This window comes from Panthera onca, chromosome C1 (assembly GCF_046562875.1).
Source record: "Panthera onca isolate mPanOnc1 chromosome C1, mPanOnc1 haplotype 2, whole genome shotgun sequence".
NCBI lineage: Eukaryota > Metazoa > Chordata > Mammalia > Carnivora > Felidae > Panthera > Panthera onca.
This window is the reverse complement of record NC_138346.1, coordinates 118569448-118593194: the sequence shown is the minus strand read 5'-3', so window position 1 is coordinate 118593194 and position 23747 is coordinate 118569448. Positions and strand designations below refer to the sequence as shown.

General features: G+C 38.0%; 3 protein-coding genes across 4 annotated transcripts in view; 2 read left to right on the top strand and 1 right to left on the bottom strand.

The window, feature by feature from the left end:
• Positions 1-23747, top strand: part of CHD1L (chromodomain helicase DNA binding protein 1 like) — a 177487-nt gene that overhangs the window by 47804 nt on the left and 105936 nt on the right. The window lies entirely within an intron of this gene.
• LOC144617201 (uncharacterized) overlaps positions 1-23747 on the top strand; it is a 25217-nt gene extending 1470 nt beyond the window's left edge. The window contains exon 2 of the mRNA XM_078451519.2: positions 21699-23747. Coding sequence (XP_078307645.1) covers positions 21699-21719 — 21 coding nt within the window. The 3' untranslated portion in view covers positions 21720-23747. The remainder of the gene's footprint in view (positions 1-21698) is intronic.
• Positions 10904-23747, bottom strand: part of FMO5 (flavin containing dimethylaniline monoxygenase 5) — a 35113-nt gene continuing 22269 nt past the window's right edge. For both annotated transcript variants that reach the window (XM_060621736.3, XM_060621735.3), the window contains exons 7-9: positions 17897-18249; positions 16055-16127; positions 10904-13392 (exon numbers count right to left, since the gene is read on the bottom strand). In XM_060621736.3, the coding sequence (XP_060477719.2) occupies positions 13047-13392; positions 16055-16127; positions 17897-18249 (772 nt within the window). In that variant the 3' untranslated portion in view covers positions 10904-13046. The remainder of the gene's footprint in view (positions 13393-16054; positions 16128-17896; positions 18250-23747) is intronic.

The following is a 23747-nucleotide window of genomic DNA, read 5'->3' as shown; positions in this document are numbered from 1 at the left end:
AATGAACTCAGTTATTCTCTGGCTTTTAACCAAAGACAATTTGCAGAAAAAAAGGTACATTTTTACAGCAGCCTTTTGCTCATCCCTCCAAAATCTTGACTTCCTGGCTGTCTCCTCTTTGGTCCCTACCATTTCCCTCCCTGCCAGTTCATTTTATTCTTTCCATGGGATGTGAAGCAAGGCCCTTGAAGGAGTAATACATTCAACCTTGTGCACTATTCAGCTCTCTAACCCCAGGGTGGTTTCTCTATGCCAAATAATATGTCCCTGGTGTGTATTACTTTACAACAGTCAAATCAGCATAGGAGAAGGAAACCAAGTGTTATACTGGACAAGCGAAACTTATTAAGAAATAAACTTGTAAAACTAAATAGAAGTGATTTTTGGGTTTTCTCCTTTGGGGAATTAGTCCATGACACTGTTCTGCTCTAGTAGCATTTATAAATCAGGCAATAGTTAACATTAAGTCAACTCTGCATATTGCATATTTAGACACAGGATGGAAGTAATTGACACCATAGGAAGGATTAACTGCTTCTTTCTAGTCCCAAGTTTGTTTTCGTAGACTCATGAATGACTAGGTAAAGAAACAAGATCTCTTAACCAATACGAGTATAATTTCTCCATTTAGTTTTATTGTTGGTGTCCCGATGTTCTCTCTTTCTTTACAGAGGGAAGGAAAAGGAGGTAATAGGCAAAGTAGTTGGTGGGGGTTTGCTGGATGTCACTGTGTCTCAGATGTCATTGCCACTGATCTCTTCAAATCAGCCATTCTGCCTGATAAACAGAGGAAAATAACAGCCTGGGACACCTCATAGCACGGTAAACTTTTATGTGCACTGCTAAAGGTGTCCTTCCTCTGAGAGGTGAGGACTTGGGAATGGGAGAAGAGTGTACTGATTTTACAGAACTTGATGGCAGGTTAGATGGAGCATCTGGAGGTTTACATCCCCATCTCCCCTCCCATTTGTGATCAGGGAGGGGTAGGACATGTCATCTTGGTGATTTCCATTTCAAAAAACAGCCTGATGTTTAAAATTTTTTTTTAATGTTTATTTTTTTTTTTTTTTGAGAGAGAGATAGAGCACAAGCAGGGGAGGGGCAGAGAGAGGGAGACACGGAATCTGAAGCAGGCTCCAGGCTCTGAGCTGTCAGCACAGAGCCTGACCTGGGGCTCGAACCCACAAACCGTGAGATCATGACCTGAGCCAAAGTCTGGCGCTTAACCGACTGAGCCACCCAGGCGCCCCAACAGCCTGATTGATAGTTTTTATAAAGTTAAACATTCACTTAACATGTAGTTTAGTAATCCCACTCCTAAGTATTTATCCAGGTGAAATAAAAATAAGTTCACACAAAAGCCTGTATACAAATGTTTATTTGTACAAATATATGTTGCTTTATTCTATTTATCCCCAAATGGAAACAACACAAATGTCCTTCACCTGGTGAATCAATAAACAAAATGTGGCAGAACTGTAAATGGAAAAATACTCAGCAATAAAAAGGATTAAACTCCATGCACACATGGATGAATTGCACATGTGTTATGGGGTGTGAAAGAAGCCAGACTCCATTTACATGACATTCTGGAAAAAGCAGAGGATCAGAAACAGAACCCTGCCTTCTAGGAGTTGAAGATGGGAGAAAGGGTTGAGTACAAAGGAACACAAAGGAATTTTAGGGGATAGAGAACAGTTCTAAATCCTGATTGTAGTGGTTGTGTGCATCTGCCAAAGCACAGTATGGTACACTTAAAAGGGTGAGTGTTATGGTATGAAAATTATACCTCAATAAAAAATAAAAAAGTTTTTAAGTGTTTATTTTGGAGAGAGAGAGAGAGCAAGCTGGGAAGGGGCAGAGAGAAAGGACAACAGAGGATCCGAAGCTGGCTCCCTGCTGATACAGCCTGATGTGGGGCTCCAACTCAAAAACCTTAAGATCATGACCTGAGCCGAAGTTGGATGCTTAACCGACTGAGCCACCCAGGCGCCCCCAAAAACAAAAATTTAATACTATTTTAAAAATCGGCTTTAGCAAGAGGAAAGATACAAGTTTACACACATAAGAGAATACTCAATCATTGTGGAAACCAATTATTTTTAAAAACAAATACCATTGGTTTTATTTAAAAAATTTTTCCAGCTTTATTGAGGTATAATTGACAAAATTATATATATTTAAAGTGTGCAACATAATGATGGTATATATAAACAGCGTGGAATGATTATCACAATCAAGTTAATTAACACACCCATTGATCCACAGTTAACTTTGTGTGTATGTGGTGATACTTCTTAGGATTTACAATTTTAGCAAATATCCTAATAGTTATTATTTACTATAGACACCATGCTGTGCATTAGATATTCTTACTCATAACTAAAAGTTTATACCCGTATAGCAACATCTCACCCTTTTTTCCACCAATTAGTCCCTGGCAACTACTATTCTATCCCTGTTTCCCTGAGTTTGACTTTTTTGTTTTTGTTTTTTTTTTTTTAGATTCTGTGTAGAAGTGAGATCGTGTGGTATTCGTCTTTCTCTGTTTGACTTATTTCCTTTCTCTGACATTTCACTTAGCATAATGCCCTTAAGGTCTATCCATGATGTTGTAAATGGCAAGATTTTCTTTTTTCTCATGGCTGAATAATTTTCCACTTTATGTAACACATTTTTTTTATCCCTTCATCCGTGGACACTTAGGTTGCTTCCATATCTTGGCAATTGTAAATAATGCTGCAACAAATACGGGAGTGCAGGTACCTATTTGAGATCCTGGTTTCATTTCCTTTGGATATATACCCAGAAGTGGGATTGCTGGATCATATTGATGAGGGAGCCAAAAGCAATCTGAGGGCAAAGCACGAGCTAACACCCACAACCCCACCTGCCCACCTCCCTCCCCCTGTGGTAGGACATGTGTGACATTCCTCAGGCACTCCTGGCTGCCCAAGAACAAAGGAAAGAAAACAAACAGTTAACTGATAGAGATCACAGTCATGCAGGACATGAGTCTTCATAAGTTTACAAATGTTTTAGTAAATTACCAGAGAAAGGAAATTTTATCAATAGCTTAATCTCCAGTGGTGGCTGCCTGCAAGTCTGTAACCCAACCTTGACCTGGTTTAAGAAAACCTGAGGGGCGCCTGTGTGGCTCAGCTGGTTAGGCGACTGACTTCAGCTCAGGTCATGATCTCACAGCTCATGATCTCACAGCTCATGATCTCACAGCTCATGATCTCACAGCTCGTGAGTTGGAGCCCCGTGTCAGGCTCTGTGCTGACAGCTCAGAGCCTGGAGCCTGCTTCGGATTCTGTGTCTCCCTCTCTCTCTGCCCCTAACCCACTTGCATTCTGTCTCTGTCTCTCTCAAAAATAAATAAACATTAAAAAAAAAAAATTAAAAGAAAACCTGAGGAACAGAGTTCTGTATGGTTTTGCTCCACTTGGGACTGGGGGCATGGGAGCTGATGCCCTTTTCCTCGTTTCCCAAGAGGGATCCTCCTTCCTTATCAAATTTAGATCGGCGTTGATTTGCCCAGTGTTTTCCTTTTCTACATCTGGGACTATCTTTATTGGGTAACTTACTGGTTTGTCCCCTGTTCGTTGGTGACCGTCCTTTTGCATGTGCCCTGGTTTTCCACATTTAAAGCAGGCATGAGAGGCTGGAGACGGCCTCATAATAGCTGCAAGAATTTGTGTGCTATGTGTCTCAGTTCCCACATTTTGGCACGCCCTAATGAATTCAGGGATACCTTTGGCTTGAGTACGTATGCCAGAGAGAGCGGCCTGCCAGTCCGCATTAGCATTTTCATAGGCCAATTGCTGCAATAAAACTTGAGCAGTTTCTTCATTATCTATGTGCCTGGAAATACTGTTGTAACCTATTCACGAAATCAACCTAAGGCTCAGTGGCTCCCTGCCATATGGTGGCAAAGAAACCTGTTTTTGTTTTTATGTCAGGGACTCGGGACCAGGCAGCAACTGCAATAGTAGAGCACTGTTGGAATAACCTATGATCCGCTTGGGCATGATATAATGGTCTGGAGCATTTCCACTCCTATCAGAATACCTAAATCTTGATTATGAATTGCCTGTGTTGTGCAACCCACTTGATATTCTGAAGTCCATACAGCTGCCAAGTGGCTTTTGCACCACCTCCCAGTTCTACTATACTAGCCAAGGTTTTACTCAAAGACATACAAGGTGATAATTCATGGAAAGGACTTTATGAATTGATAACTTGGGGAAGGGGATAGGCATGTGTTCTCCCATTAGGATCATGCTGGGCACCTGCCCGTCTGATTAAACCATACCATGGGTTGGAAGGATCAGCCCCTCAACCCTCCTCTCAGATGGCCAGAAAGCAGTGTAACACGTTCCCTATAATCTCCTTTACCAGGACATAGCTATTTGATTTCCCACATGTCCTGAGAATTGTTTGTTGGTATGCCAATGTTGGAATTGGTGACCAGAACCCTAAGGACCTTTGCATATATTTTAGTTGGATTGTTTTCTTGCTGTTAAATTGTCTGAATTCCTTATATATTTTGGATATTAATCCCTTATCAGATAGATTAGATATATCGTTCAATATCAGATAAATATTTTCTCCTACTCCAAAGGTCACCTTTTCGTATTGTTGATGGCTTCCTTTGCTGTGCAGAAACTTTTTAGTTTAATGTAGTTCCTCTTGTTTATTTTTGCTTTTATTACCTTTGCTGTTGGTGTCCAGTCCAAAAAATATCACCAAGACCAAAGTCAGGGAGTCTACCCTCTATGTTTTCTTTGAGGAGTTTTATAGTTTCAGGTCTTAATTCAAATCTTTAATCCACTTTGAGTTAGTTTTTGTGAGTGGTATAAGGTTATAAGGTAGAGGTTTTTTGTTTTTGTTTTTGTTTTTGTATGTGGATATTCAGTTTTCCCAGTACCACTTATTAAAGAGACTCTCTCAGAATTTTGTGTTCTTTGTGCCCTTGTCAAAGATTAGTTGACTGTATATAGGTGGGTTTATTTCTGGACTCTATTCTCTTCCTTTTTTTTTTTTTTAATTAAAAATTTTTTCAATGTTTTTATTTATTTTTGAGAGAGAGTGTAAGCCAAGGAGAGGCAGAGAGAGAGAGAGAGAGAGAGAGAGAGAATGAGAGAGAGAATGAGAGGGTGAGGGGCAGAGAGAGAGGGAAACATAGAATCCAAAGCAGGCTCCAGGCTCTGAGCTGTCAGCACAGAGCCTGATGCAGGGCTCAAACTCACGAACTGCAAGGTTATGACCTGAGCTGAAGTGGGAAGCCCAACCAACTGAGTCACCCAGGTGGCCCTATACTCTCTCCTTTGATCTGTGTATCTATTTTTATATATGTACCATACTATTTTGATTATAGTAGTTTGAAATCAGGAATATACCTCCAGTTCTGTTCACCTTTCTCAAGATTCCTTTGCCTATTTGGGGTCTTCTGTGGTTTCTTATTTTTTATTTTAAAATAATTTTATTCTGCCCAGAAATGGTGGTGATATTCTTACATTCTGTCCACCCAAAGGAAGAGGAACGAAATTAAAGGGTCCAGAATTTTCCTCACCATATTGTCATAATTCTTTCTTTCAGATTCCAAAGAATTTGCATATGAATTATATCATGTGATCTCAAAACTGCCCCATGAGGGTAAGCTGAATGAATAATTATATCTCATTTTATAAACAAGGCTCAGGTTAAATATTTAGCCAGTATTTCCAAAAATGATATGTGTACCTCATTCATTTTTTAGAACTTGACAAGGGCCTAGTACTAAGTGCCCCCTGCTCTTCAGTTGCTCACAACCTTGACATCTTCAAGGGAGTGACCATGACTCCAGCTAGGTATGACCCCAAACCTGGCACTTAAAGGCACATAAATGTCTATAGTGATACTTATGACTAAACACTTACTGAGAATTTCCTTTTCCAAAAGTATAAACTTAGATTATTTGAAGAATTAGTATTTCGATTAGCATCTTAATTAATAAGCATATATATATATATATATATATATATATATATATATATATATATACAGACACACACACACATGTATATAGTATCACCACATGAGTACTGATTTGGTACAAAGAGACTGCTAACTGTGAACTGTTTGACTTAGGATAAGTATCTTTATCTTTCTAGTTATAAATTTTCTATCTGTACGATGAGAGGAGTGTGCATGTCCATCTCTAAATCCTGGGTTAGATTTGAAGACATCAATATGAATTCATGTTTACCTTACTCATAGATACAGATGGACAAATACAGAAATAATTATGAATATGTGTGTATTCATGTGTTAGTATATGCACATGTATTTTCAAGTTCTGGCCTCTGAAGGGCCTAGAAAAAACATCCCAGTAGCAATGAGCACACCTAGCACCTAGTTTTTGGGTTCTAATATAATTCTTGAATAAGAGGAATCAGGACTCTTGGGAGAAATGGCCCCTCCCCTGCTCATGCTCTGTCTCACACTGTCTCTCAAAAATAAGTAAGTGTTAAAAAAATTTTTCTTAAAGTGTCAAGGTACTGAAAGACATTTCAACATGTTAAGCATCCTTAAGCTCCTCAATCACTTTTTAATAAAAGTATTATTATTTTATTTTTATGTATGTGTGTATTGAGGTATATTCACAATTTTATTTAATCCTTTAAAAACATTCCTATTTTAAAAAATACGTTGAATTTATTCATTCAATTAATTACTAATTTACTGAGGTCTTACTGTGTTTTAAGCAGCCCTGGGAACATACAGAGTAATTACAAAGTCTCTTCCTCCAAAGAATTAGTAGTTCAAGGAGGAAACAGGGGAAAGAACCAATTGATATTACATAGGTGCCAAAAATATTCACCAAATAAAATTAAGCAACATACCGGGTACAATAAGGGTGCAAAAGGTTACCTGTTTCAAATTGGAGATCAGTGAGAGATTCCTGGAAGATAACAGATGAAGTGAATCTTGAGGGTAAAAGAAGTGCTAGCCATTAGGGCAAGTGGAGAATTTACCAACAGGAGGGTACAGCAAAAGAATGTTTAGACAAGCATGGAAAAACACAGCACTTCGGAAAATTCCAAGTAAGCAGTATGGAGGATGTTTATATCCTATTGTATATTATATTGCCATTGACAAAAGTAACAGGGGCGCAGACTCAGTATTAAGCAAAATCATCTCATTTATGAATGTACTTACCATTAATATACCATAAATCTTGCTAGTGGAGACTATTAGCTCAATCTGCTCAGCTACAGGAAAGAACTTATCTAAGTGATTTCAAGAGGTCTCTTTTGACCTTATTTCACTGTTTTCTCCTCTCTACAATTGTAGTCTATATTTATTCAGCAAAGAAAACAAAATTGCTAAAGTAAGTTATATTATGCTTTATTAGAACAACTTAATATATAATTAAGGGAAAACATAGTAATTTAAATGAATGATACTATCCAATATTCTTCCTCTCTCTGAGAAAGTTTCACTACAATGTGGCTCTGGGTCAAGCCCTGAACCAAAAAAAAAAATGTATTTCTTTATTTTTTTAAATAATTTTTAAACTTTAGAATCATTTTAGATTTAAGAAAAGTTGCAAAAATAGTAGAGTTCCTATATACCCCACAGCCAATTTCCTTTATTGTTAACATCTCCCATTACTATGGTATATTTGTCACAACTAATAAACCAATAATGGTACATTCTTATTAACCAAAATCCATACTTTATTAATATTTCTTTAGTTTTTTTGAAAATGTACTAAAATTTAATCATTCATAAAAGCTGTCATTTAATCTGATGGTAAAATACCAAAAGCAATATTAGAGTTGATTTATTATATATTTTAGCTTTGAAAACTATAGAAATCAGTTATCCCAGTTTTTTTCCTGTAAAAGACTCACTTTTGCAAAAGATTATGCACAATTTTAATTAGAATATAATGACAAGGGTATTTCATAATTTAGTTTTGAGAAAGAGACCGACCACGAGTGGGGGAGGGGCAGAGAGAGAGAGGGAGACGTAGAATCCGAAGCAGGCTGAGCTGTCAGCACAGAGCCCTATATGTGGCGCTCGAACTCACAAACTGTAAGATGATGACCTGAGCTGAAATAGAATGCTTAACGGACTGAGCCACCCAGGTGCCCCCATAATTTTTTAAATACAAAATGAAGCCAGTGACTCAAAAAGTTATCTGGTGCAATGGGTTTGAGGGGAAATTTCATAATATGTATCATTACAGATATGAAGTATAATGGTTCAACTTTTTTAGTGCTGGACAGGGAAGAATCATGATAAAGAGGTCAATATGAAATCATTTGATTACAGTAGTACTATCTAACATTTGAAATGCATCCATGCTCTTTTTTTGTAATCATATTAGAGTCAAGTATATTTATTTTCACATCTGTTATAACTGCTATTACAAAGGAGACATACTATTATTTTCCAAGTGATAATACAGAGAGCAATTTTTTTTTTTCTCCAGGGAAATTGTGCAACCCAATACAAGATTTAAATTCTTCACCTAATATATAAAACAGGAGAAGCCTCTTCAGATTTAATTTCTGAAGTCTGGAATGCTCGTATTTCCCAGTTAGGCCACAGTTCATTCCTGTAATCTGGCCCAGAGCTGCTGCTTACTGCGGGTCTAAAGCGGCAGACAGTATTTCTTTTTGGGCTTCTTCTTTTCCACTGGTGTTTTTCTTTTTTCTTAAAAAAAAAATTTTTTTTTGATGTTTATTTTTTAGAGAAAGAGACAGAGAGAGACAGAGTGTGAGTTGGGGAGGGGCAGAGAGCGAGAGGGAGACACAGAATCCGAAGCAGGCTCCAGACTCCAGCTGTCAGCACAGAGCCCGAAGCAGGACTCAAACTCACAAGCTGTGAGATCATGACCTGAGCAGAAGTCAAACACTTAGCTGACTGGGCCACCCAGGCGCCTCTCCCCACTGGTGTTTTTCTATTTATCTGTCTGACCAGGTCATAAAAGATCTTATTAATGTTGATCTTTAACTTTGTAGTAGATTCTAAAAAGGCATGGTCATACCACCATCTTCCTAACCCTTTTTTCCTTTTTTTTTTTTTTTTTTTTTAACCATCTGGCTAAATTCTGACCCTGTTCTTTGCCAACTACTTGCTCATCTTCCAGGTCACATTATTGCCAGGTAAAATCATTGGACATCTTCTGCATCCTTAACCCATACAATCAGTTCCTTCAGGTCCTATAAGTCATGAAACACGGACTGAGCTGTAATAGGATATGCTAGTGCAAACCTTTGGCCGTTGTTCATACACAAATCCCTCATTGCTATAAATTCCTCTGTCCTGCTGTGTCCAGGATTTCAAGCATACACCGTTGGCAATCTACTTTAGCTTGCTTTCTGAAGAATTCTGGAGGAATCTTCTATTGTTGGGTCATATTTTTCAACAAAAATTCTGGGAACAAACTGAACTGTGAGATCAGATTTCCCATGCCTCCTGAACCAAGGACCACTAGCTTATACTCATACATGACCTGGTCTGTTTGAATCCTGACAATCTACTCAATACCACTGAAGTTACAGTGACACACACACTGTTATACACAGAGTAAACACCCTCTGATCCAGTCATCCCACTTCTGGGAATCTATCCCCCACTTGGGTCTGGGCCTCCTCCTCCCTCCCTCCCCTACACAGTGGCTGTGCTGTGGCTCTGCTCAGGCTCTGGGTGGTGGTGGTGCTGGCAGTGGTACCTCCAGAACACACTCACATGCCTGATATTTCTGTAATTTTTACTTGGTGTCCTTTGTATGTTCCAGGATCCTATCCAATGTTCTTATATGCAAATGATACAATGGGAAAGGGATATAACCTTTCAACATTATTACAAACGCAAAGGATGGTAAAGTGATGAATATTAGTACACATTCATCAGCAATGAGGGCTTTGTATCTTGAGTTGTTTTTAGATACATTACATTTAGATGTCAGGTCTCTTTAGGGTCCTCTGTACTATGACAATTTCTCAGACTTTCCTTGTTTTTGATGATCTTGATAGTTTCAACATGGTTAGCTATTTGGTAAGATATTCCTGAACTTGGGTTTGTCTGACGTTTCCTTATGATTAGATGGTGCTATCATTTTTGGGGAGGAAGACCACAGGGATAAAGTACCCTTGTCATCACATATTAAGGCTGCATGACTATCAACATGACTCACTGGTTATGTTCATTTTGATCATGCACCTGAGGCAGTGTTTGTCAGATCTCTCCACTGTAATGTTATTTTTTTTCCCCTTTCCATACTGTTCTCTTTGGAAGGAATATACTCTCTGTAGCCTATACTTAAGGAGTGGGGAGTTGTGCCCCATTTCCTTGAGGGTAGAATATTTATATAAATTGTTTAGAATTCTTCTGTATGGGAAATTTGTCTGTTCTACTCCACTTATTAAATTACTCATTTATATATATCTGTATGGATTCATTGATATTTTTTATACTTTATTATAATCCAATATTAGGTCATCTGTTTTGTGGCTCAGATTGTTCTACCTTTGGCCATTGAGACCACTTTAGGTTGGCTTCTGTATCCCTTTGACATACCCCCATCAGTTTGTTTTTTGAGCACTTTCTTACTTTCTTGGCATAATAAGACTCTGTGTGTGTGTGTGTGTGTGTGTGTGTGTGTGTAATATGATGGGAAAGTGATATAATGGGAAAGTGATATAACCTTTCAACATAATTACAAAAGCAAAGGATGGTAAAGTGATGAATATTAGTACACATTCATCAGCAGTGAGGGCTTTGTATCTGGAGTTGTTTTTAGTTTGGTTTCCTATTCATATCTTACTTTTAGCTTGGTTTACAAGTTAACCAATGATTTTTTCTGTAACCTTGCATATTATAAATAAAATGAGAGAGTCAATGAAGTTATAATTACATACTTTTATTTAAAGAGGAAATTGGGGTACTTATTGCTGATAACTGGTAATTACATTATCAAAGGGCTGTTCATTCAATAAGCTTACATGTTAAAAAAGGCAAATTTATATGTTAAAAGAAGGAAATGAAAAAGAAGTAAGCAACCTTTACTTTTGGACTAGAATAATCTGCAGATTGTAAGATATTGAGTCCATTTTTAAAAGATGATAAATCACCAGTATCACAAATTTTAGGGAAGGAAAAAGACCTAAGAAGTAATACCATTTCTTTGTTCTCTAATTTTCAAAAGACATTTCTACCTGTAAATTAGGCCAATAGTTAAACAGCAAATAGTCAAATGAGCAAATAGTTAAATGATTAGGAGCAAGTTGTAGTTCTTACATTTCTGGTTCTCTTATGTGCATTTACATTGGGAAATAATGATTTCTAATGTTTCTTTAGCTGTTCAGATTTGTCCTTTGGTTATATGACAGGCAGCAATGTGAAAATGTATTGCATGACAGCTTATTTATGAATACAAACCTGGCTGGTACATCTAGTCCCATTGTTGATGAAATTTGGTGTGCCCAATAGCTAACGCTTGTTTAACTCTGTGAGACAAGAACAGAATAGAGCTTCTACAAATGAGAAAACAGGATCAACAGCAGTCCTGGGACATAAACGGGAGTTTCTGCTTTTCATTTGCTGCTTTTCAGAACTACATTGTATGCCATTAAGAGAAGTGTTTTTTTTTTTAAGTTTTTTTTAATGTTTATTTTATTTTTGAGAGAGACAGAGACAGAATGCGAGTGGGTTAGGGGCAGAGAGAGAGGGAGACACAGAAGCAGAAGCAGGCTCCAGGCTCTGAGCTGTCAGCACAGAGCCTGATGCGGGGCTCAAACTCACGAGCTGTGAGATCATGACCTGAGCCGAAGTCAGACACTCAACCGACTGAGCTACCCAGGCGCCCCTAAGAGAACTGTTTTAAGCAGACTGCCCCTGTATTTAGTTAGTATCAATCATGTTTTAATACATAAATAACCTCTTTGAATATTGACTACTTAGACTCTGTGTGTGTGAGGGAGTGGAGAGGAGAAAGTAGGAGTGAGGGGAGACAAATGACATTTGTAGGCCATACCACAAAAGTTGGCAGCTATGGATCATATTTTCTAAGGCAAAGTCTTGTTGGATCCTAATATGAGAACTAAGAGATCAAAAGAAGATCAGACAGCTAACTTAAAATCCCAAGTTTTTCAGCCAAGTCAAATCTATTCACAGATGCTGGATTATTAGGATGACCCCTGAGCATAGAAAGTTGAAGGTAGTTTCTTCATTGAGAAAATAAAGACAGATTGCTTAGGGGAAAAGAGTAAAAAGGACGAGGTATCAGACACACTAGTGAATCACTAGTGAAATAAAATGTTTTAAGTGTTTATATATCTTATCTTAGATGAATATAAGACCATTAATTCTCTGATCTCTCAGGAAACCTACATTTAGTTACAGTATTAAAAACAAAAGATTGAGCTATTTTTTTTTTCCTTAGAGAGAGAGAGAGAGAGAGCAAGAGCACACTCAACAGAGGGGCACAGGGAGAGAGAGATCTTAAACAGGCTTCACGCTCAGCATGGAGCCTGACACTGGGCTTGATCTTACAACCCTGGGTTCATGACCTGAGCTGAAATCAAGAGTTGGACACTGAACCGACTGAGCCACCCAGGTGCTCCAAGATTGAACTTCTAATAGAATATCAAATCCTATCAGCAGCAGAGTTCCATGCAGTCACCCAGTATACAGATATTGACTTCTCCCCACCATAATATTGACAACATTTATTCAGCACATACCACATGTCAAGAAGTCTGCTAAGGACTTACAAAGAGGACTGAAAGGATACTTGAGCTCATAGTCCAGGGGTTATTGAAAGGAAAAAGTGGTGGGTCACAAGAGGACGGGAGGGAAATCAATATGAATGAAAAGCTAGAGTCTCACTGTAGGGAAAAGAGGAAAGAAGATTAATGCTTTGGCAAGAGAAAAGTAGATTCCTGAACAATGTGAAGCCGAGAGCTGTTCAATCTCATCAGATTCTGAAGGCATCTCTAGATGCAGCTTTTCAAAGAAAACTGGGGCAATGACAAATGGGACAGCTAAAAGTAGGTCACAATTATAGCAAAGAAAACAACAGCCAGCATACACTTAGCCATTGTTATTGTTGAAGTCGTGGAATTAGTGTGTTCAATAACTCTTGTCATCAGTGGCTTCCTGATACGATCTTCTGTGGTGAGGATAGTTTTTCGGGCTCCATCCCATTTTCCAGGGCCTTGCAGACGATACTGGATTGGAGTGCAGGGTCCCCAGATGATCTGTATTGCCAATTTGGGGTCAGTGAAGGCCAGAGACAGCAGACTGGGCCTGACACCCACCAGATCAGCCAGCTCTTCCATGGTATCTATATAGTCTCCCTGAATGGTATGGCGTTGGCTCTCCACATACCTGAAGCAGAGAAGACAGAAGCCATGGCCTGTCAATAATTCAGTCAATTAATCAGTGCTTTCTGATTGCCTGTTATTGGCTCCGTATTTGGCTAGGAGCTGTAGAAAACAAAGAAGAAAGGAAAGACATTGTCTTTATCCTTAAGGACCTTATAATCTACTGGAAGATAGAAGATAGATACACATAAAGCACAAGAGAATATAAGATTTTTGGTATATTGTGTGGTTTTAGATTGCTAAATAGAAATGTTAGAAGAGGGTAGTTAAAATAGAGCAGTATGTCCTTGAAAGATGTGGAAGACATATCTGCTAGCAAACAGCAAAGTGTTACAAGTCAGGGGAGCAGCAGAGTAAAGGAATAAAGCAGGAATGAGTGTGGAATATGAGCATAGAATATCTGTGGGTGCTACCTACAGTAGAAGAGGCATGTTGTGGAAAACAAAGATGGATAGAGAGAGGCAAATATAGCAGATTCAGAGAAGACTGATGTTATGAGAAAACTCACCACAAAAAATTCTCAAATTTGGGATCCTCAATTGTTTTATGAGGCAGTGGTAGTGGAGTCCACAGAGCAGGACTTCCCTGGGCCAGTGCTAATTTGGAATCCTGAAAGGAGTGGGGGGATGACTTATCCCACAAGAGGTAGTGGCCGTCCAAACAGAGCCAGGTGGAGGCATTACACCAAGTGCAGATTTGAAGAGCTAGAACTTTTTAGAGGGAAAATGTGGTAACAGATACTTGTGGCAGGAGTGGGATTTAGAGAGCTCACTGGTAACTTTTCTTCCTATAATGAAAATAAAACAAAGAAGAGTAGGACAGAAAGGAAGGAAGAGAAAAACCCAGTCAAACTAATTGAGATTAGATGGGATTGCTTGAGGAATCCAAAAACAGGGACAGGAAAAAAATGATAGAAAATAAATTTGAGGTAGAATTAGTGAGATAGAATTTCAGAGGAACTGACAGATGGTCAAATAGCAATTTCCTGAAATGGGACTAGTTTCAAAGAGAAGTGAAGACAGGAAAGAATTTGAGAGCTTCCCCTTATGGATGTTATGTTGGCTGAAGGGTCTGTAGGCATACATTTATCCTTCAGTGGTGGGTCAAGAGCTGAGTATTCATAAAGGTTTATCAAAAGGGATTCACTTGTACCAGCCTTGTAGGGTTGTTGGGAGGATTAAATGAAGCCATGCATATAAAACACGTAGTGTGCATACACAGTCGACCCTCGATAAAACGATAAACGTTAAATTGTATCTTTGGGGACTGCTCACAGTCAAAAGGTAGTTAGACAAAAATAAGTCAGGGGAAAGAGAGGCGGGAAGTTGAAATAGGATATTTACTGCCAGAAAAGCAAGGAAAGAAAGCACTCCAAGAAGGAAGAGACATTTACAAGCACCAAACTCACCAGTGAGAAGAAAAATGGAATTGGTCATAGATGACCTTCAAGAGAACAGTTGCAGAAGGATAGAAGTTACAATACAGGAGGCTTAGGAGGAAGAAAAGAATGAGAATTTAGAGTATATAATGTAGAATATTTATTGTAGAAATCTGGCAGTGAAAGGAGAAAAACAGCAGAATACCTGGAAAGGCTATCAGGGTTAATTAAAAACTTTCTCCTCTTCCCAGACAGGGGAGAGTTATGCTAGTAAAATCAATGAAAGAAAACCACCTCTTTGGGCCTGGAATGATTATACCCCTAACTTTTGCACAAAAATTTAGGAACTTACCATCAACTTCCACTTTGTCCAAATAAAAATCACCTAGTGTATAAACTCAAGTTCCGAAATTCAGATGGCTAAATTACCATGTTGGCCCAAGCACTAAGCAACTAGCTGATGTTATCACCTTCCCAAATCACAAAGACTGTTCACACCATGAGCTGCTGTGACCTGAGGGTGCTGTTACATGATGACAGTTGACAAGGTAGCCTATGCTGGTTGGTTTTTTTGTTTTTCTTTAAGGAGTCTCTATGCCCAGTGTGGGGCTTGAACTCGTGACCCAGAGATCAAGAGTCTGATATTCTACCAACTGAGCCACCCCTGTGCTCACCTGTGCTGATTTGTAGATATACCTACAGATTTGTGACTGGGCCATATCTTCTTCCCATTAAATCATTGACCCTCTTCCTTTGTCTGGCAGCTCCACTAGCATTTCAAGTAATCCTGCCAAAATTAATATACCTGATTTTCCCTCCATGTGCTTTTTCCTATCTTTCTTTCAGGTTCTAATCGTAGGATTTTAAATGCCTTTCTGTTCTTATCCATGCATATTCAAACCATTTGGTGCTATTTCCCAATTTTATTGCCACACAAACTATCATTTCCCTTCCCTTCAAAATATAATCTAAATCCTGGACCACCTGGGTGGTTCAGTCAGTTAAGCATCTGACTTCGGCTCAGGTCATGATTTCACAGTTCATGAGTTTGAGCCCCACATCAGGCTCTGTGCTGACAGCTCGGAGCCTGGAGCCTGTTTCAGATTGTGTCTCCCTCTCTCTCTGTCCCTCCCCCACTTGTGCTTTGTCTCTGTCTCTCAAAAATTAATAGACATTAAAAAAATAAAAAAAAATAATCTAAATCCTTAAAATAACACGAGGAAGATAAACATAGTCCAATGTTGCTCTAATTAAGAACTAAGAAGGAAATTACCACACACTCTCTTACCTTTTTGCCATTTGCTCTTGAGTCTTAGCTATCTCTGCTTTCATTTTGCTTTGTGAGGGCAATGTCTTTAGCCCTAAAGAGAAAAATCAAAATTTTAAGTGTAAGATTACCTCACTGACAACAATAATCCTATTAACAATTACTATGCCATGGAGAATTCAAAGAAATACAAAATAATTTTTTGTACTCGAGTAGGTTACAATTCACTGGATCACCTTCCCCTATCACCACCACAATATGATGCCATTAAGGACAGTAACTTACTCTATTCTACTATCTCTTTGGGAGAGATTTCTCTGATTCTGTCTTCCAATCAATATCTTCCTCCTCCATCTTCCAATTGGGAAATGAAATATGGACGTAAGGAAATGATAAATGGCCCCAAAAGTATGTGAAAAATAAAGAGCAAAATAAAGGGCAGGGTACATTTGTACTCTTAGTAACAAACAGGCTTTACCACAGAGAGAAGGAAGTAAAAATGAACTCTTGATCCCATTTTATGACTAAAGTCCTATGAAAGATAAGGCTTTCCTCTTCTGTTTGGATTTTTCACAATTTCAGAGGCAGCCCATTTCATCTTGAAATGGCAACAGCTGACAAAAAACAGTTGGCGTAGTTGTTTTTAATTTTACACTGATTTTGCACAGCCCTCAAAGTTTCACTCCTTTGGTGAACCCTTTGAAGTGATACTGAGCAAATCAAATCCTTCTGCCATGGGCATTCTCTTTTTTTTTTTTTTAATGTTTATTTTGAGAGAGAGGGAGAGAGAGAGCATGGGGTGGTGCAGAGAGAGAGAGAGAGAGAGAGAGAGAGAGAGAGAAAATCCCTCTGTGCTGATAGCACAGAGCCCGATGTGGGGCTCGAACCCACAAACTGTGAGATCATGACCTGAGCTGAAACCAAGAGTTGGATGCTTAACCTACTGAGCCACCCAGCTGCCCCTGGCATGGGACATTCTTGAAATATTTGAAGGGAACTCTTCTGTCTCCCCTGAATCTTCTGTAGGTAAACCTCTCCAGCTCCTTCAGTTGTACTTCAAATGGTAGGTGCATTTTCAAATCCCTGAACCATTCTTGTCTCTCTCCTTTTCATGCACTCCAGTTTCACTTGTAAAATATGTCTTTGGGTATGGGCTGACCAGTTTAGAGAAGAATAGTTGTAAATTATAGGATATTACAATTCTTTAATGATGCTAGATATAATTAGGCCGTTTAGAAGCCATATCATTCTCCTGATTCATGTTGAGCCTACTATCCCAAATCCTAAAGTTTTTTCTCATGTTCTCCTAGCCAAAACTGAAACAGGGGATGTTAAAGGGGGAAAGTAAGAATTTGAGAGGTTGAATCTTATACATTCTGGACTAGTCTTTAACCAGGTCTTAATTTTTGGCTGAAATCAATCACACCATTTCTATATTTGCTTTTCTCTATAATGACTTTTGCTTCGCAAATATATATATATATATATATATATATATATATATATATATATATATATATATCAGTTGTCTAAAATATAGATGAGTGGATTCTAGTCTGGAGTGCACATTGGGATCAACTGAGGAACACTTTCTTAGCGATCTATGTCTGGCCTACCCCAGACTTTTAAAATAAACATCACCAGGCAAAGCATGCCTATTTTGGGCAAGATTTTCCAGGGGATTCCAATATATGTCTATGGTTATAAATTATTACTTTATATTCACTCAAGAATAATTTTTGAGCACTAATTTTATGCCAGGCACTATTACAGTCATACATACTTTCTACCTATTTAAAAGCAAGAACATAAACATAATTAAACATACCATTAAGTAATTAGTCAACTTGTCTGGTCACTTACCTTTAAATACTTGAGTGACCCAGCGTCCTTGGAGCTCTGAAATCGGCATAATGGCACCCAAAGGCTGGATCAAGCCTATGATTGCAAGAGTTGGCTTTTCCAGGTTAGGAGGGAAGACATTTTTATATAGGGATATCTTGTTTTTGACTACTTGAACAGAATCTTCAAGAAAAGGAAAGGCAAAAGTATAGCCTGTGGCAAAGATAACAGCATCAATGTCATCCTCCCTGGAGCCATCTTCAAATAGGGCGGCTGTCTCTGTGAACTCCTTCACATTTCCTTTCACCTTCACCAAGCCAGAAATTATACGATTTGGCAGTTCATCATTCACTGTTGGATGCTGACTCAGAGCTCTGTGAGTGGTGATAAAGATCAAAAGGAGAAATGAGAGATAGAATGTTAGTAACATGTAAGTAAAATTCTACTTTGATGGAAGTAGTTAAACAATATGTCAATGGTCTCTCTCTTGGTCTATCCATGAAATGTGGGAAAGGTCTAACATATACCAGCTTGGAACAGATCTGGATCTCAGAGCAGAAGTTGGGCCCTAGATGGCACTGAAAGAGAAGACGTTGGAGAAGTAAAAGAAAAATGGTCTTATTTGAAGAGTGTATCTATGGTTGCTCAAGGAATAGTAATATGAAATGGCCACAGGCCTATAGTTTCTATCCATATATCAATAGGTCTGTAAGACTGGACTATCAGCATTCTTTTGAGTCTCATTTCCACTTTCAAACCACCACGAGCTAGAATTAGACCATCATTTTGCAAGCTGTATAATGAATTACATGTATTTAGCAATTTGTAAATGGATTATATATACACTCATTTATTTGAGTCTTACATAAACTCAGTGAAAGACCCAGCACAGGTGTCATTATCCAGGTTTTAGAGATGAGGAAATTGAGGCCTAAAGAAGTTAAGTGACTTGCCCAAGGTTACATACAGTCTAGGATTTGAAATTTTATATCAAAATGTTTTTTTTTTTTATTAATTCCCTTGGGATCCCCTGGGCCTGCCTGTTAAGTAATATTTCCTAGAAACAGCATTTATCTTTCTCTCCAAACTTATTCTTTTTCACAAATAGTACCACAATCCACATAGTTTTCCAAGCCACAAAACTGTGAGTCTTCTACCTGTTCACATGGGCTTTCCCTTTCTCCTCTTAATATCCTCAGAATAGTTTTATCTATTCTCTGTGTTACCTGGACTGTTACAAGGGCCTCCTTCTCCATTCCCCTTCAGTTATCTTCTACATCATTTTCGGAGTAGTTGTTCCAAAATGTATTTATTATTAGGTTACTCACTTGTTTAAAATCTTTCAATGTCTCTGGACTGTCTTCGCTTCAAAAGTTTTATTTAGCAGAGGATACACAGGTTTTAATGTACCTGTTCAGTGAGGCTGGAGAGGTACTCAATCACTCTTTGATCTTTGCCATTTTAGTATAGTCCAGCCAAACCAGGCTACGTGCAAGTCCAAGAGAAAAATGTATTTTTCATTATTCTAAGACCTTGTACTTAGAATGCTACTTCCTTACCCTATTTGCTTGACTATGTCTTATTGTTCTAAAACCCCAATTCATTTTGTAATCACTGAAGTCATGGATGCTACAATTTCCATAATTGGGTGAAATAAATGAGTGAAAAGTTGTTGAAGAACGTAGTCTCAAACTATCACCCAACTGATTAATTTCAAAGGAAGAAAATCTTTACAAAGGAGAAACCTGGTCATTAATACGTCATGTGGCTCCTGATGTGATCTACCAAGAAGGCAAAACCTGTAAATATTTGTAGCAAAAATGTTTCCCTTGAATATAGTAAAGGTAGAACAACTATGCAAGCCCAAATTTTGAGACTTTTTATAAAACAAGTGGCTCGATTCTTTTAAAAAAAATCTATGTCAAAAAATGGTGAATTATTTCAATTGAAGAGATTAAAGAGATATGACAATAAAATGCAATGGGGTAATGGGAATGCAAGCTGGTGCAGCTACTCTGGAAAACAGTATGGAAGTTCCTCAAAAAAGTAAAAATGGAACTACCCTACAACCCAGCAATTGCACTATTAGGCCTTTATCCATGGGATAGAGGTGTGCTGTTTTGAAGGGACACATGCACCCCCATGTTTATAGCAGCACTATCAACAATAGCCAAAGTATGGAAAGAGCCCAAATGTCCATCGACAGATGAATGGATAAAGAAGATGTGGTATATATATACAATGGAGTATTACTCGGCAATCAAAAAGAACGAAATCTTGCCATTTGCAACTATGTGGATGGAACTGGAGGGTATTATGCTAAGTGGAATTAGTCAGAGAAAGACAAAAATCATATCACTTCACACATATAAGGACTTTAAGACACAGAACAGATGAACACAAGGAAAGGGAAGCAAAAATAATATAAAAACAGGGAGGGGGACAAAACATAAGAGATTCTTAAACATGGAGAACAAACCAGGTTACTGGAGGGGCTGTGTGGGGGGGATAAATGGGTAAGGGGCACTAAGGAATCTACTCCTGAAATTATTGTTGCACTATATGCTAACTAATTTGGATGTAAATTTTAAAAAATAAAAAATAAAATTAAAAAAAAAAAACAAACCCACACTTACATGATCAATTAATCTGTAACAAAGGAGGCAAGAATCTGAAATGGGGAAGAGACAGTCTCTTCAACAAATGGTACTGGGAAATTTGGACAACTACATGCAAAAGAATGAAACTGCACCACTTTCTTATATCATAAACATAAATAAAGACCTAAATGTGAGACCTGAAACCATAAATGTCATAGTAGAAAACATGGACATTAATCTCTTTGACAGTCTTAGCAATATTTTTCTGGATAGGTTTCACAGGCAAGGAAACAAAAGCAAAAATAAAGTTTTGGGACTACACCAAAATAAGAAACTTTTGTGTAGTGAAAGAAATCATCAACAAAATTAAAAAGCAACCTACTGAATGGGAAGAAATACTCATAAATGACATATCCAATAAAAGAATAAAATCTAAAATATGGAAAGGACGTCTATGACTCAACATAAAAACAAAAAAATTTTAATTAAAATTAAATTAAAAATTATTTAAAAAGGCAGGAACCTGAAACAATTGTTTTACACAATGTATAAGTAGGAAGAATTTCAGGAGCAGCATGGTATGATCAATTGCTATTTAAAATATAATTTAATGTTTAATGTTTTATTTTAATATAATTTAATGTTATAATTTATTTTAATGTTAATATAATGTTGCACAAATATATATGCAATGCTGTATATTTAGACATGAATGGGGGTGGGGAGGAGCCTGGGAATCTAATGTCAATGTGTGGGGTATAATAAATAAAACTTGAAAGTTAAAAAAAAAATGCAGTGGGGTAATACCCGAAAGGATCCTGGATTTAAAAATAAAAGAGCTATAAATAGTATTATTGGGACAATTTAGGAAATTTGAATGTGATACATTAGATAATAGTATTTTATTAATGCTGAACTTCCCATGTGATCATTGTATTATGTTTATGTAGGAGAATGCCCTATTTCTTAGGCAATATATGCTAAAGAATGTAGGGTAAAGTGTGTTAGAGTGGCTGTAACATACTCTCAAATGGTTCAGGAAAGAATATGTAGTATTCATCTATGGATGGATGGATGGATGGATGTGATATAATCAGATGGATAGATGGGATTTACCTATCTTCAGAGAAAGGGAGAGAGAGAAAGCAAATATAGCAAACTGTTACTAACAGGTGAATCTAAGTGAAAGGTGTATGGGTGCACATTGTACTTACTGTTTGTAGGAAGTAAATCTGAGCATTTAAAAGGATAAAAAATTGGAGGGAATATATCAAACTCAACACCCAAAAAACAAATAATCCAGTGAAGAAATGGGCAAAAGACATGAATAGATGCTTCTTCAAAGAAGACATCCAGATGGCCAACCGACACATGAAAAAATGCTCAACATCACTCATCATGAGGGAAATACAAATAAAAACTATAATGAGATACCACCTCACACCTGTCAGAATGGCTAACATTAACAACTCAGGCAACAACAGATGTTGGCGAGGATGCGGAGAAAGAGGATCTCTTTTGCACTGCTGGTGGGAATGCAAACTGGTGCAGCCACTCTGGAAAACAGTATGGAGGTTCCTCAAAAAGCTAAAAATAGAACTACCCTACGACCCAGAAATTGCACTACAAGGTATTTACCCAAAGGATATGGGTATGCTGTTTCAAAGGGACACATGCACCCCAATGTTTATAGCAGCACTATCAACAATAGCCAAAGTATGGAAAGAGCCCAAATGTCCATTGACGGATGAATGGATAAAGAAGATGTAGTATATATATACAATGGAGTATTAGTTGGCAATCAAAAAGAATGAAATCTTGCCATTTGCAACTACGTGGATGGAACTAGAGGGTATTATGCTAAGTGAAATTAGTCAGAGAAAGACAAATATCATATGACTTCACTCATATGAGGACTTTAAGATACAAAACAGATGAACATGAGGGAAGGGAAGCAAAAATAATATAAAAACAGGGAGGGGGACAAAACATAAGAGACTCTTAAATATGGAGAACAAACAGAGGGTTACTGGAGGGGTGGTGGGAGGGGTTGTGGGAGGGGAATGGGCTAAATGGGTGAGGGGCTTAAGGAATCTACTCCTGAAATCATTGTTGCACCATATGCTAACTAACTTGGATATAAATTAAAAAAAAATAAATTAAAAAAATTGGAGGGAATAAAGCATTCAAAATCAGCTTCTAGAAATGCTTTCATAGTCTCTACCTCCTTGACTGTGTGGACTCCCATCCTTCATAACCCCATAGCACTCCATGCATTCATCATATTCTATTGTCTGTCTCCTCCTTAGAGTATTTAAGGTAAAATCCATTTTTAGAGTCTGACATTTATTGTGTGACCTCAGACAAATTAGTTTCTCTAAGTGTCAATTTTTATAACTGCAAAATGGAAATGAAAAATAGTACTAACCTTTAGGGTTGTAATGAGGATTAAATGAGATAATGTATTTAACTCCAGTCTAGCACTGTGCTTGTCTTCTATAAAGTCCTCAAAAATAAAGTGTTGTTATTTGTATTAGCATTACTATTAGGTCTTTAGTCTCTGTGTTCTCATGCCCGGTATAATGCTTGGCTCATTACGCGTGTTCAGTATTTGTTGGATAAATGAATGAACACTGCCCTCTGCTCCCATTTTGTTGTTTTTACTGGGCATCATGTAAAAACAACTTGTGGGGTGCCTGGGTGGCTCAGTGGGTTAAGCATCCACCTTCAGCTCAGGTCATGATCTCATGGTTCGTGAGTTCATGCCCTGCGTTCAGCTCTGTGCTTACAGTTCAGAGCCTGGAACCTGCTTTGGATTCTGGGTCTCCTTCTCTCTCTGCCACTCCCCTGCGCTCTCTCTCTCTCTCTCTCTCTCTCTCTCTCTCTCAAAAATAAAATGAAACCTTAAAAAAATTAAAAAGAAGTTGTATCTGAGGAAATAATAAAATGGTTAAGGTCAAGGAGAGTCATAGCTTGAAGATTACAGATGAGTAGATCTTGGACTCCTATGAGGGCAAAATACAAATCTGATCTCAGATCTGTGGATTTTCATTCTTTTTCTTTTTCTTCTTTTTAGGAATCTTTGCACTCAATGTGGGCCTCAAACGCACAACCCTGAGATTAAGAGTTGCATGCTCTTCCAACTGAGCCAGCCAGGTGCCCCACAGATCTGTGGGTTTTCTTAATGTATGGGTAGGGGTAGTTCTGTTAACCTGTGCCAACAGTCCTTGTTCTTGTGCCTTGGCTATTACTGCCCCACCCCCATCCTGGTA